Source organism: Lytechinus variegatus, chromosome 2 (genome assembly GCF_018143015.1).
Source record: "Lytechinus variegatus isolate NC3 chromosome 2, Lvar_3.0, whole genome shotgun sequence".
Classification (NCBI taxonomy): domain Eukaryota; kingdom Metazoa; phylum Echinodermata; class Echinoidea; order Temnopleuroida; family Toxopneustidae; genus Lytechinus; species Lytechinus variegatus.
The window spans coordinates 50548843-50565105 of record NC_054741.1 but is presented as its reverse complement, the minus strand read 5'-3'; the positions used below and the strand labels follow the sequence as shown (position 1 = coordinate 50565105).

The 16263-nt window shown below is 34.9% G+C and overlaps 1 protein-coding gene across 1 annotated transcript; it reads right to left on the bottom strand.

Annotated features, from left to right (window-relative positions):
- Positions 1–102: 102 nt before the first annotated feature.
- Positions 103–14719, bottom strand: LOC121409503 (probable E3 SUMO-protein ligase RNF212). Its single transcript, XM_041601422.1, has 16 exons — positions 14520–14719; positions 13437–13498; positions 12403–12477; positions 9655–9711; positions 9312–9370; positions 8540–8632; positions 7635–7702; positions 6706–6775; positions 5657–5693; positions 5191–5260; positions 4208–4265; positions 3680–3730; positions 3498–3526; positions 2933–2982; positions 2056–2090; positions 103–388 (listed from the first exon to the last, which is right to left on the bottom strand). Exons 1-16 carry the CDS (start codon positions 14626–14628, stop codon positions 358–360), a joined length of 954 nt encoding a protein of 317 aa, XP_041457356.1. The 5' UTR covers positions 14629–14719; the 3' UTR covers positions 103–357.
- Positions 14720–16263: the final 1544 nt, after the last annotated feature.

Sequence of the window (16263 nt, the reverse complement as noted above, 5' to 3'; positions counted from 1 at the left end):
AGTTCTAATACATGCACTTGTACACATGTTTCATCTTGGTTTGAGAATTTTTTAAATCGGCTGCTCACAAAGTTAAACAATACCTTTAAATGAAAAGTTGAAATACGTTGCGACTGATTTGGTGACCCTTTTTTTTTTAATTTGCAATTGATCGTTAATCTCTTGCAACACCCCATTAGAGCTGATAGTTCTTCCTGTTTGACACAAGCAAACGTGTGCAATACGTTCTGTGATGTGAATTGGGCTGTTATCTATGAATGTAGGGAATGTAAGCATAGATTTAAGATTGCCTCTGGACAGATCATGGTAGCTTACTAAAGAATACTTCAAGTGTCATTTCTTGATCGGTAGGATGGTTTAAGGCTGGCTGGCGGATACAGACATCCCTCTACACAGAGTTTGGGAGAAATATATTTGTAATAGAGGCAAGAGAGAGTTAGGAGTACACACACACAGACAGAGGCAAAGAGAGAGAGAGAGAGAGAAGAAGAAGAGGAAATAAAGGATGTTACTCTTAAAGGTCAAGTCCACCCCAGAAAAATGTTGATTTGAATAGAGAAAAATCAAACTAGCATAATGCTGAAAATTTCATCAAAATTGGATGTGAAATAAGAAAGTTATGACATTTTAAAGTTTCGCTTAATTTTCACAAAACAGTGATATGCACATATCAGTGACATGCAAATGAGACAGTCGATGATGTCCCTCACTCACTATTTTGTTTTCTATTGTTTGAAATATACAATATTTCATTTTTTACCGATTTGACAATAAAGACCAACTAGACTGAACCATGAAGTATTAAAAAATGCCAATTCCATATGTTCATGGAGGGATTAATCGGTATTTCACTTGATAAAGAGGAGAAAATTTCAAAACATTTCATATTTCATGTAATAAAATACAAAAGAAAAAGTGAGTGGATGATGTCATCAGTCTCCTCATTTGCATACAGACCAGGATGTGCATATAACTGTTTTGTGAAATTAAGCGAAATTTTAAAATGTCATAACTTTCTTATTTTACATCTGATTTTGATGAAATTTTCAGTGTTATTCTTGTTAGATTTTTCCCTTTTTATTCAAATGAACTTTTTGTTGGGGTGGAGTTGTCCTTTAAGGCTAGCTTGAGATTAAGATTGCAAAACAAGTCATGGATCTCAATATAGAATATGTGTAATCCCAATTTGAGAGGAAAGGGGAAAAAGATTTCAAATTTGTGATGTATAGTGTCCTGTAAAGCAGGGTACTACATAACTTTTCAGATGAACTTGCCCTGTTGGGCAAGTAAATTTTCAAATAGTTGGAATACACTTGCCTGAAATCTATTTCACTTGCGCGAAAAAAAAGCTTTTGCTTTTGACATGAACTGATGTACATGTACCTTGTGAATTTTTGCTTGCCCGATTTGGGCAAGTAGTTTTGATCTTTACTTCAAAACACTTGCCCGACTATAACTTTTACTTGCCCCGGGCAATAGGGCAAGTGCTTATGTAGCACCCTGCTTAAAGTGTTAAAGTTCTGCACTATCGGTAATTCTGTAATTCTAAATAATGATCAACATTTTCCAGATGTTGTTAACCTCTACCATGCCATAGGTAGCTGATACTGCCCAGGTATTTTAATGATGAGCATTTACTCTAGGCTCCAATTGGCTTATATATATTTTTTGCCATACAGGAACAAGTCTTCTTCAGTAATAATCATATTAATACACCTTGGATGAATGAATCTTTGTTCAGAATTACCAAAAATTTTGTGTTTTTCAGCCTTGAAAAACAATTTCAAAGTTTATCTAATGATGTCCAAATTTTCCATGTGATTATTTCTATTGAACTGTATTGTATCGATAGTCAATAATTCTGTGAATTTCATCTTTAAGGTGCATAGAAACGTTGGCAGCTCAAGTAAATAAATATTAAAAAAAAGGAAATTCATTGGTGCATTTTTCAGGAATCCATTGAAATTAATTGGTACAAGTATTTTAGCAATAAAAGTAAGACCCAGCATGCATTCAATCATGCAAACAATCACACTACAGATGCTGTATACTTACAACACTGGATGGCTCCGATGGGGAGTGTAGTTCAACTGCAGTGGTGTCAAGAATACAAAAAAACCCCACAAAACCAGAAAGTGATATTTACAGATGAGAGCAACAATGTGATCGTCTATTGTAATCCCAGGAAGTATGCCTAGGGCAATACGATCTAATTTGGGCAATGTAGGTTATATTTCCCTCAAAGTCTCTCATTTATCCTAGAATTGTAAGGAAAAAGGCTAATTCAGAAATTAAACAAAGTAGACAAACTAATTCATGCTCATCCATGGTGTAATGGACCATTAGATATAAATATTTTTTCAAAGTTGAATGGAGCAGAATACTTGTGGTTTGGAGCTGTTTCAATTGCTTCCAAGAAAAAAAATGATAACTGCTTTCGAGTTATTTTGAAATTAACTGTTTGGATTGATGGATCTGGATAATTCAATTTATTTACATCTAATGTACTTAGGCTTCAGAAATACAAGGATAATTCATCAAACTATTTCTCTATGATAATGATTTCTAAAACGTTTGTAATATAATCACATGAATTCAGTTCAACAAATACATAATACAGCCCCTTCAGGGCTTTTAGAAGATTGCTTCACTACATAACTGTTTGTAAAACCAGCATACTGTATATCACCATTACTTGTCTAGGAGTAATTTTAGAATAATTTGTTTCAGTTACAATAATTGATTTTTGTATTAAAAACAAAATTGTGATATCAGATCTTGGGAAAACAAAAATATCACAATATAGGGACATCACTGGTGGTTACAGGTATTGGCACATCACAAATGTGCAATACTATGTTTTGTTGATATTATCATTGTCATTCAAATTTATCAGTGAGAAAGGGAATGATTAAAGGAAGACATAATTAACCTGAATTTGTTTTCTACCCATTGCATGATCACCTCCAGCCCCTGGTGTATCTGAAATAAAAACAAAATATCTCTAATAATGACATTCTCAAGTTGAGGTCAGATAAAACAAGCATTAGTAAATTAAAGTTGTCAATAAACAATTTGCACAAATTAAATTTATGATGAAAATTATGCCAGTGCAATGTGACCATGAAGATATACAGTAGGAGGCATTGTAATGCACCAGTTGGGGGTTAATGTTAATGTTCATGAAAAATTTCACTTTTCAGCACTGATAAGTTTTGATTATCCGTTACCATAGCGACAGTGAGGCACCTGTGTGCCTTTTGGGCAATAAAATCTGAGGAAAGTAATCAAGATTGCAAATATTGATGAATTGCACCCTGATCTAACTTGATTTGAATTTCAATCATGTTCAAGAAAGCACTAGTGAGGTATAAAAAAAGAAGAAATAAGACACAAGTGACAAGAAATTACTAAGTTATAGTTTACATTTGTGATTTTATATGCTTCAAGTAAGTATCAAACATCTCTTTTTAGGAAAAATAGAAAATGGTACTTACTTTTCCTCTCCTGTGTCCCATAAACACCCCTATACAGAGAGAAAAAAAAGGAATTAAATATCATTATATTTTAGGAAGTACATAAATCTTTTTGTCTGAAAACTGTAATTTGGAATATTACCTAATTTGGATAATGAAATTTCTACTTTTTGTTGTTGAATTGATAAGAAACTTGGAATTACCTTTGATGGTATGCAGTAGGACTGTTACTAATAGGAGATAAACCAGGTGTGCTGGAATGAAAATACAGAAATTATATCAGGTTACACAAGAAATGAAATAGACGATAACAATCAAACCTCAGTGAACTAAGCTTTACTAAAAACCCATATGAATGGTAATGAAGAGAGATAACATAGAGGCATTCAAGAGGAGAGGAAATCTCCCATCAATATTGGACACAAAAGAAATCAGAAAAGTTTGATACAAACTAAGATGTCATGAAAATATCAATATTCTCAATTTACATTCTATATCAATTTTCAATCTACATTCTATATCAATGATTTTCAATCTGCAATCTATGGCAATTTTCAAATTGGAAATTTTGCATCTAAATGCAGTTATGGGTAAGTCATGACTTTTTATCATAGAATATACATACAATATACATAATGAGGCAAGAAAATAAAACAGAAAAACAAGTCAATAGGATAACACAACACATAAAAAAACAATACAAAAGATGGGAGGGATATTTCATTGCGTACCCTGGAGTATTTATCTTGGACGGCATCATACTTCCACAGGATGTAGGTGTTATAGTACCTGCAAAAAAACGAGACAGATCCAAAACATGATCATGGGGATACAGGTCCCAATCATATGATTGGCTGAAACCATCACATGACCAGTCATTTATTTGAGCTGACAGAAAAAATTCCCAATGAATGGTGCATGTAGGATTGACTAATTTTATTTACCAGTCATAGTTTTTAGATAGGAATGGTATATCAAATAATAATAATAATAATATTCCGCATTTATTTAGCGCTTAAGACATCAGAACGACGTCTCTAAGCGCTAACAGATATTTTATTTTCCCCGGTCATCGGATCTTTGCATGCCCGCATACAATGTATGCACCTTCTCCACTCCCTGGGGAGCATTCCAACAAGAGTTCCAAGACTCAATTGCTAGGCATACTACATAGGCTTTCGCATCCTACCGGGTACCCATTTAACACCTGGGTGGAGAGTGGCAAATTGTGACATGACGCCTTGCCAAAGGACGCTAGACCATGGTGGGATTCGAACAAATGACCCTCTGATTACAAGGCGAGAGTCAGAACCGCTACACAACGGCACTTCCACAAATGACAGGGATCACCTTATATATATCCATTCACTCATTTCACTGTCAATCTTAATCAGTGATAAGATCGAGATTTTTCCAATGTAGTACATAGAACGGGGATGTATCACATTCACTATGATTGTTTTCTTGACGAGCTAATGCATTCATTGAGCATATTACGAGATGCCTATATCACTTTATCCAATGAAGGCAAAGTAAATCAAGAAAATATGAAGGGAGAAAATGTAGTCAATTGTACTTTGATATGTGCACCTCAACAATAAAATACCTTTAATGTGCTCAGGCTGTAACATTGAAATAACAGAGCGAAATGAGCTTTTTTAGTATAAAAAATTGGAAATTAGAAAGAGAATTTTATGCTGCTACAAGAACTCACCCATTCTGCCTCCTGAGGGTGGGGTTCGTATGCAATACCTTGCTGGGCCTGGGGTCACAACTTGCGGACTCTTAAAAAGAACAAAAAACCAACGCAGTGAATATAACATTTCATTTAAATCCCACAAATGGTTTAGCAAAGAAACTTGTGCAACCACTAGCATATGGATAGCTACAAAAATTATTTCAAATAAAAACTATTATTACAAAGAATTTTGTTTGATCTATAGTATGCTTCATGAAGTATAACAATTTCATTTTCCAACTTCAAATCAAATTGTTTTAAAGTGATAAAAAAGTTCCAAAATAAGTGTGTCCAGTTTTTATATCACTTTAGGAATAACATGTCTGAAACAGAAAGTATTAAAAGAAAAAGAGATGGACAGAAGTGAGAGATAAAGAGCAAATAGAAAGAAAGATGGAGTGAAATGGAGAGAGTGGAAGAGAGAAAGGAAGATTGTATTTACCTGAATTGATCCTTTACTTACATCCATGGCTGTTGGTCTAAAGATGAAAAAATAAGCTCTGAAATAATAACTAGACTGCACATTCTCATATTCATTTCATATTTTGAAAATTACACAATGATTCATTCAAGTACATCTGATCAACACCATCTGGAATTTCTAAATTCATATCAAGTTTATATGTTCCATAACATTTCAATTCAAAAGTATACATATAGGTAAACTACCCTAGACCTTGATAAGGTATGGAATAATAGTCATTTTTATTACAATCCATAAATACGAATGTCAATATTTTTTGTTTTACCCGAGATGAACTATGACATACATGTACTGTTTAAGTTCCATCTGTTTTTAATATGCTCATCATTCCATGTTCAATCATCTTCAGGGCTGTTTTTACAAGTCAAATTGCATGAATTTCTAATGTTGTATATGTATTAAATGTATCACCTCTCTTGGTACGATCATGCTCAGGTGAATTGTGCTACTGCATATAAATTGAAATTACCGTACATCTTTAAAACCATGTCTCAATAGGCACTTATAAAGCATGACTTACTTTACTCTGTGAAACAGCCCCCTCAGGCCCAGTTTCAAAATCAAAGTTTCCATGAATATATTGTTGCTTGTGAATGACTGTAAGTCTTATGAGATGAATTGCGGCTGTCAATGAATTCTATTATACTTGTGAAGCAGATTTTAAAGCACTTTACCAATCAGAGCATGATAGATTTACAATATATTTGTGTTCAGTGCACTAGACTGAAAAAGATAAACATGCAAGCTCAGAAAAACACGATAAAGTGAATGCAATACAATAATTTTGTATCATGCTTTTCAAGAACTAGCACTAGTAGAAGCAATTTTGAATATTAAAGTGTGTAAAGCTTGAAACAGCTATTCTAAAGCTAGGTCCTTTGGCACAGATTAAAAAAAACACAAGCATACAGACTCAGAGAGAAAAGAGATATAAAGAGATAGCAAAAGAGAGTGAGATAGACAAGGGGAGAAAGACAAACAAACTTGGGGGAGGCAATCATTCTCACGTTGTAGGATATGGTCGCTTCTGGAATGGTGAACTACCTCTACCCTGAGAAGGTGATGGTGTCTTGTGAGCTAGACGTACCAATTGTAAACAAAACAAAACAAAAGCTAACATTTGACTACTTTAAACTGTGTGTAAATAGCCAAAATCGAAATAAAATCATCATTTTTCTGTAAGTTAATGAATATTCTTCCTCCATGCCTTAACTTACATCAGAATATTCCAATACACTAATATATGGACAACAATACATGATTCATGAATATTACATAATAGTTCAATATCTACATTAGATAGCTACAAGCACATGTCTATATTACAAATGTTAGAGTATGTATACATTCTGTACAAGGCCATATGACATTTGTGTTTTAAATTAACAATTTCAATTAATTTTTAAATTAACAATGACAGATGACATGTTTGATTTATTGCATTCATATTTACAGTCTATGAGCAGAAAAATTGGTGGTCATTAATTCATATTTGAATGTGTATAGAGTGATCAGTGTCAATTCTTGATTTTTATCACCGAGGTATACCAGAAGACGGGCTACTTTTGCAGATCCTTAAACACCACCATGGCAAAACCCACTTGGTCTCCTATGTGTTTGGTTTGCTTGAGTTGATATTCATGAAGGAAAAATTGTCAATGATGGTCAAATTTCCACTCTGGCTACTCAATTCTTTGCACTTTTCATCTAATCATTTAGAGTGAAAGGCATTAGACCAAGTGGAATTTGATGAAATGGTTGTAGCCCAACTGAAAATTACACAAAATGATGAATGGGCTATTAGACCATATGGTTAGTAGACAAACTGGTTGTCGAAGAAGGAATGGACCATGTGGGATGAGACCCAATCATGTAACCTAAGTGGGTGTAGACCAAATGGCGAATTACCAATTTTTTTTATTTTTTTCAATCTTACCCATTCTGCCCATGCTGCTCATTGAGGAAGCAGGAGAACTATTCATCCCTCTACCCGGTGTTAATTGTCTGAATCAAAACAAAACAAAGGGAATGGACTTCAAACATTAATTCAAAGCAAAATCAAAACAAATTCAATTCACTCTGTAATCGGTCAATGTTAACCAGGCATCTGAGTAAAACAATATGAAAAAGGGAAACCTTTGACCTTACAGATACTGAAGTAAGTTACAGGCATAAATCCAACCAGAGCAAGTTCCAATTTGAATATTATCATTTAGGGGGGAAATTCATAAGGCTTATATGCATCTACATTTTTACAGATAACAAGCAATTGTTCAAGAAGGGCTCAGTAAAATCTGAATGAACATTTTGATATTTTGAACAACCACTTGCTATGATTCTCGAATGAAAAAAAGCCAAGCATGTCCCTGAGATTGGGCCAGGGTCAATACATATATAAACTAATTACAACAAAATATACATTTTAAATCTGACTGATCTGAGACGACACAGATTGAATGTCATAAAAGCTTGTGACTCGGGAAGGAGTGGTTTATTTGTCTGTTGAAAATTGATTAACATCTCAATTTTTCATACTTTGCAAGTATCTAATGCCAACTTTCAACATATGGCATTCAGAAAGAAAGTCACATTGATCTAAAAAACATGTTGAAATTTTCCTTTCATTAAAATTCTACTGAAATTAAGTTGTCACTGATAGTAATAAGAAAGGGAAATTATTCTTTTCACTCTGAAAATTGTTTTTTATATACAGGAGGGTGCAAAAATGTAATTTTGAATAAAACTTTTAAAAGGAATATTGTGAATGAGCAATACATTTACAAGGTATTGTTAGCATTCAATACTGGGGTTCTTTCACAATAGTTTTTCCATTTCTCTTACCTTTGTGAACATTTGAGAGGTGCATTAGGACCAGGTGAACCAGACACTAGACTTCTTAGTTTCCTGTTTTCTTCCCTCAAACGGTTTATCTCACTGAAACAGATTTACTTGAGTACATCATGATTTGAAGAAAATAATCAAGGCCCTATATTACTTCAGTCTTAAATTTTAAAATTTAAGTTGCCTACTCATTATTCTACCTCTGTGATGTTCTATCAACACTCCTCTTTTTCTTGTTTTCTTTCTTTCTCCCTCACTTTCTCTTCATCTCTTCCTCTTCTCCCCTCTCTCCCCTTTACTCTTTGTTTTTTGAGCCCATTTGTGCTATTTAATGTAACCCAAGATACACATCTGCCATGTCATCAATAATACATGTACTAATAATACATAACATTTATAAGGCACTACTGGTGTTTCTTAACGCACTGTGTTCAGGTTATGGTTTGTACTTGGGATTAAAAGAAAAGAAAGAAAAGAAAAATGTGGCAGGGGAGAATGACACAGCTAATGAAACTATACTAATAATCAAAAATGAAATCTGGTGTGCACCTCCAATTTACCAACCCATAACTGTGAATCATCTATTAAACAGGTAGGTTTTGAGCCAATCCTACATCAGCTTTCCAAACTATTTTTGCTTTCAGTTTTTGATAATTAGATTTAAGCTTTTCATCCAAAGGGCTTCAACTATGAATGAATGATATTTTGCATTGATATCAAGTTGAAGAAATCCAAGGTGTGAACACTGAAGACTAGAACAAGCATAGCTTACCAGTCCATTTCTTTCATCCTCTCCTTGGCAGACTCAAGGATTGAAATATGCCTGGATACCTGTGGAATTCATTTGTCAATAAAGCAGACTTATAAACTCATCCAACCTTTGCAATAGAAAGACACCGTATGTCAACAATAAACACTCATCGTACGATGATCATTCCAGACAACAAAACAATTGAAACGTGATGGTGTTTGTTATGATGATCTGAATGATACACAGTCAATCATGCAGTCATCCATTTATAAAGATCTTCAAGGGAATCAAATTACAAGTTGATCCACAGACAATTGTCACATAAAATTAGCAGATATAAATATGAATATTCTGAATTGCTTACTACTTCTCTCCTGTTACTTGTTAGCCTCTGTCGGTGGTTCTTCTGAAAATCCAATACCTTTATAAATATATTCAAAATGATATAAGATAAATTTAAATTCAGTAATCCAATAATCAGAAAAAAGTATCCTTAAATCAGAAGGGGAACCAGTTTAAACAAGTTCATTCTACATTGCTTAACTATTCTTTTCCATAAAAATGACATCTTATCATAAAACATGAATTTGGTGTGCTATGTGTCATTTTATTAGAATGTTCTTTGGTTTGAATACTAAGTGGTGAATACTTTTTGTTACGGGATTGTAGAGCAAATTATTCAGAAAGAGAACATTATACCTATTTAATTTATCAATCAATCAATCATTATTTTACGGCATGAAAAACATCATATACATATGTTTGCTTCATCTTTCCAGTATTTTTTTTTCAACTTAAGTGTAAAAAGAATCATACTATTTGAGCCCAATAACAGTGATTATGTATGGATTGTTCAAGGGCGTAGGCTGGTTTGAGCATGGGGAGGTGCACATCTTGGGGAGCGCAGGTGGAACTAAAGTGGTATGGAGTTGCACATCTTGGGGAGGTGGAACTAAAGTTTGGAAAATCAGCTGTTGATTGGAGAAGCAGGGGTACAAATTCTCTCTTGTTTGCCAGTGGCGGAACTTCTCTGCCTCAGCGGGAAGGTGCATGTGCACCCCCACCCCCGCCCTTGTTGTTACACCCATGATATAAAAATGCACCAGTCAATGTGGTTTTCACTTACAATGAAGCTGAAGCATATCTGGAGTCTGTTTCATAAGACTTGTTACAATAACAAATTTGCAATCACAGTTTAAAGCCACAACAATCCTTTCATTTGATTGGCTAATGGTAAATTTGTTATAGAAATGTTGTACTTGTTATAACGAGTCTTCATGAAACGGAACACAGTAACGGCTAAAGATACCTTCTTACCGTTTCTTTAAACAGTGCTTGGCCCAGTAAAATAGACCTCAGCATTATAGAATTAAATGGCAAACTCAGTCCTACTATCAATCACTAGACTTTAATTCACAGGGCTCTGGATGCATTGTTTTAAAGGCCTTTCGACACTGACCTTAAACTCAGCTTAAAGTCTGTGTAAAGATCTCGTAAAGGATGACTAGATCAGTTATGTGAATATCACTAATAATATCATAATGGTCCTGTCACATCGTTCAGTTCAAGCCTTTACGTGTGACTTGAGGGTAACTATTTTTGCAGGTTGCCCAGCATTGACAGTATCTTGCACGCATCTCACACGCAGAAAATTTGTCAACATGCTCAGAAAAATTTTTGTGGGTCAGTCACGGGCAATCACCCATAAGTCACCTGCAAGGCCTGCATGGAACGGTGTGTGTCCAGGTGTTCTCTTAAATATTTCTAATATATCTAACAAAAGGATGGTGATGATTGATCTCTTTTCAGCAGCTCTTTATTTGCAAAAAATAAAAATTAATTGTAACATTTAGATATCTAGCACCCTCTCTCAGTAGTACTGGATCTTTTCAACACTTATCTTACAAATGTAGCCATATATTATTTATATACAAGTGTTTTTTATGAAAAAAATATATACAGATATTTTTTATTACACACATTTGGCACCTTATCGAAATTAATAATTTTTGTAAAATCGTTTCACCAAAATTTCCACTAAAACATGTTCACTTCATTACATCCACACCATAACAGCTTAAGGACATATGTGACCAGCCACCCCTAATCAAACAATAAATTGTCAAAATGAATCTTTGAGATTTTCATTCATCCTAAGCTTTAAAATTAAACATTACTTATCAAAATTGATCAACAATATCCCACATATGTACTTGTTTAAATATTTGGTGAGAACATCAAAAAATAAGGAGAAAACAAGGTTTGAAGTCTGGGGTTAACACAAGCATGAAATGTGCACTCCACGCTCATATTCTGACAGTATGACAGAGAGGAATTACTTTCTCAAATTTATTAAGCTAAATTTATCATTTTTACTCTTTTCAAGACAAGATTATTATTTTTGGCTATTTTCCAGAGAAGATCAGTTTCCTAGCAATTAATTTTCGGTTTTAAGATGGCCAGTCACATATGCATTCATATACCAATGAACTGAAAGATTGACAAGTACTTTTAATACCAAAAATAAAAAGGAGCTCTAATCTCAACTCATTAATAGAAAGTTTGGATTACTGACTTGTCAGGGTATATCCGGGGGGGGGGGGGGGGGGGGGCACTCAGTATATAATGCATAGTGGGGATGTGCCGCGGAGGGGACCCCCATTTTTACACTCAAATTTCCGTTCCAAGGCATAGCATTTTTGCCTTGTTGAGAAAAAGAACAAAGAAAGCCGCTCCAAGGCATGGTATTTTCTTCTTATCAAGAAAAAAGAAGAGAGAAATCCACTCCAAAGCTTCGCATATTTTTCGTTACGCCGCTCCGATCGCGTTGAATGAGCTGCAATTTTGGTGAAAAGCGGCCGCAGAGCTCCCCGGCGGAGGCCGCGCTAGCTGCATCATGCACGCATGACCGTTCCGTAGGGATGCATACGCGCTCACACGCTGGCGATCCGTTCCAAGGACCCCCGTTTTCACAAACATTTGTCGTTCCGAAGCCCGTTCCGAGGACCCTCCTTTTTACAATAAGCCCGCTCCAAGGCCCCCGTTTTTTGTCTCGCCCGCGGCACACCCCCACCACTTTTTTGTTTGAGTGCCCCGCCGGGGGTATATTTACCATTATAAGCTGCTTCTGATGTTTCTTCAATATCTCTGCAGGATCAGTGAAGTATATCTCAACATCAGGTTTCATCTGTAGAATCAAGAGGTCAACATATGTATATATGTCTCAGCCTTTTTTCAAGGCTTTATTGAAAAAAATATCACACAATTCACAAAAATTAATTATACAATTATAGCAGCGGTGAGAGTCACACAAATGGGTACAAAGTGTTATCAAAGCATTGTAGCTGTATGTACATATGAAGAAAGCACTAATGGGAAATTTATCTACAGTATTATAATATTAAACCTCCACTCTCGAAAGAAGACAGTTAATTTATCATTTTTAATACTCAAACCTTAATTCCACATGTCAAGAATGCTTTATATTCCACACAATCAGGGGGTTTGATACCAAATTTGTAGCAATGGCCATATCTTAAAAGCAAAATATGAAGGTTCAGTATTTGTCTTCTTGAATTCCAAACATTTTCTCAAAATCATACATGTTGATATTGGACAGCTGTTTTCATATTAAATAATAAATGAATAATCAACATGCCTATATAAAGAATAAATGCTACAGGACATACAAAAACTTCTTTCTCACAAACAAACAGTTATAACGATTCTTCTTTTTTTTTCATTTTTAAAGGAAAGCATTAACTGCAATGGACTTATGGAGAGAAAAAAATCAAAATAAAATATAATCTAAGTGACTGTCTATAAGTATAGCAGATTTAAAATTCAAGGTGAACATTTGTGTATATAATAAAGCAAATCTCAACAATATCATCAAACAGCTTTCCTATAACATTCAATTTTTTAAAACCATAAAGCAACAAACAGCATCCAACTTTAGTTCTATGTATAGTTTGGAAGAGACAACAAATAAATAATTGATTATCATCTTCAGAAGTAACAAACAGTTCATCAGTACAGTGAATATACTACATACTATCAATGAAATTCAAAGTAAATCAATGGCAAAGTATAGTCATTATTTGGGAGAACACCTTTCATTGAATTGTCTAATAACGTAACAATTACCTTTGCTGAGAGCGTAATTGATGTACATGGATTTCCACACATTTTGCATTTGTCTTTTGTACCTTTGAAGTAAAGTAAAATCAAAACAAAAAATAAAAGGGATTCAATAACACAATATATTCATCAAATCCATCTGCACAAACTCCTATAAATCCTATCTTATTGAAGGGATTTTAAAGTTTATCTAAGACGATTTACATTCCCTTGTGAAAAAAATAGAATATACCCTGTACTAGACAAGGAAAGTGAGTATTTGAAATAAATGTGCATCTCTGATACATTTAAAGATGTTTATATCAATCTGAGAGAAGTTTCATGAAGCTGAAGATATCTTTTGCACAACTTTACGCAGTCAGCTAAAGTTGCTGTCAGATTTTTGTAGATTAAAAATTCTTATTGTAAACAATCAAGCAATGGAATGGAAGTTTTGATTTTGAGGGGTTTTAATAAATTCACTTCCATTACGTGAAAACATGGAAAAGTTGGGGGTATATCATTAACCACGAGAAAGGGTCACCAGTTTTATACAACTTTCAAGCAGCTTTCAGAATTACCTTCAGGGGCCCATTTTATAAAGAGTTACCACTGTTGTAACTTTGCCATTATAGCCATCTACCATGGCAACAGGGCTCGGCAGCAAATCAAAATCAGGTTACCATGGTAGTTGCCATAATGGCAAAGATACACCAGTTGCAACTCATTATGAAATGGGCCCCTGGTCTAATGTTTAGCATTATTCCCAACAGTTTCTTTTAAAAAAAGACACAAAATTTAGATGCTGATGTTGTCCCCCCCCCCCCATAGAAAAAACTCCAAAACTATAAACTAAGTAAAGCAAAATATAACAAAATAGAAATTTTATTAACCCATATTTACTTACGAGATGCAAAGTACACTTAGTGGAATCAGACAATTTTTTTGTCATTTATGGATCATTTGTGAACAGTGACTCCACATCTACTGAAGATAACACCATCAACCAAAATGTGTCTGTTTTATGCCTGTCAAATTATATTTCATTTCTAACTTGCAAAAACAAAATGTTGAGAAAATGCCCCATGCTATAAAAAAAACCCCACTCACTTGCTTCCAAGCAGTCGCCACAGTAGATATGACCACAGTTTGTAAGGGCAAACTTTGGGCCACTCCCTGGTTGTCTGAAGCACGTGTTGCAATGAACCCAGTCTGTCATTATGGTCAGTCTATATCTTCACAAAGACTTGGCTATATGTAACTTCTGTAACAGTTTGCTTTGTGTCCAGTGACTCCAGCAGGTCAAAACACAGAAACTGAAGTAATCATAAAGTTTAAGTTTGAATTTAAAATTTAGTTTGATCGTTTAACCCCTTCCCTTGTAACTATATCAGACAACTCTAAAAGTCTAATAAAGTATTGGTAATACTCAACTTTTGAAGGTTCAGACTCTAAATCTTCTTAGATTTTTATTAAAAAAATTACACTTTGCAGACCTACAAATTTCCACCTAACTTTGGCCGATCGAGACTGGGGTAGGAGAGAACTTTTCGTTTTTTGAGGTTCCAGTCTGTGCCTCGATGTCAGGATACTGCCACACGTTAGACCTTCATCCATATAATCATGGTAAGTGCATAATTTCTGTTTTCACAATTCAGTTTGATAAATATTTTGACCATAAATCACCCTAGTCCCATGTCTATGGCCAAGTACACGGTAAGCCCCTGGGCTCCCGCCTCCCTGGGTTACCATTACCAGTGAAATATGGTTAGCCTTCAAGTCAACAAATTCCCATTTGCAAAAATGCTTTGACAAAATCTTGTATGGGAATGAGGGGATCCACTAAAAAATTATAAAAGCATTGCTACCGTAGTAGTTGTAACGACAACGTTAGAGCGTGGATCCCCTAGGCCTAAAATTAAACTTGTAACGTTAAGTTGTAAGTTAGTGTAGAAATAAGATAACAATACCGTACCACGTTACCGTACCGTACCGGTACCGTAGGCCTAGGCCGGCCTAGGCCTACTTAATTTACGCACGGTATCAAGCAATAAATTGGGGACTCATTCACAATGCGTTAGTAGGCGTAGCCTCGCAGTCGTAACTTTGTTAGAATAAGTTAAAATACGTACGGTACTCACCTCCTCGAATCGATTCCCAGAAGTCAAAATTCCTTAAATCTTCTGTTCAAGCTTGATCCAAGCCTAGATTTCCTTTTTTTTTAAGTTTTAGTGTGCAGCATCACACGACGTTAATTCAAAATCAAAGATCAAGAGACAAGACCAGATGTGCGCGCATGCGCGCTAGGTCGCTCAGTGTGTCGTCTAGCTCCACGTACATACATCCACGGCCGGGGGCGCGGCCACAGCTCCAAAATAAATTTCCCGAAATTGGATTCCAAATTTCCTGAAATTCATAAATATTTCCTGGAATTTTCAAGTTTGATTTTTAACGAAAATCGGGCAATAATACAACGAGTGTAAATTTGTTCCAGGTGGCAAAAATTAGGGAATTTAGCATTTTTTTTTGTCCCCGCCCTCTTTAAAAATAGGAACAACATTGCTTGAACTTTGTACTTAGAACTTTATTGAATAAATACCTTTTGGCCCAGATTGGGGCAAATAAAGGCTCAAACATTTGAACAAAAGTAACATATTTACAAATGGGTAATATACATACTACATGGTGAGCTCATGCACACTTAAGTAGTCATGGGCGACATGCAGCGGGGTGAATAGGTCAGAAGTCAATCGCAACAAACATGGATTATGTAAAAAGGTGGTATGTAAAAGGTCTAATATGATCTTGAACACCTGACTACTAGTATTCTGTAACCCGCGGCAGGTCACCCAAC

Bases quoted from the DNA above. Each gene is read 5' to 3' on its own strand.
- LOC121409503 (XM_041601422.1), bottom strand. From the start codon at position 14,628: ATGACAGACTGGGTTCATTGCAACACGTGCTTCAGACAACCAGGGAGT. The intron at 13,499-14,519 runs GTGAGTGGGGTT...TTTACTTCAAAG, and splicing joins TGGCGACTGCTTGGAAGCAA to GTACAAAAGACAAATGCAAA. The intron at 2,091-2,932 runs GTTAATTATGTC...ACACCACTGCAG, and splicing joins TGGGTAGAAAACAAATTCAG to TTGAACTACACTCCCCATCG.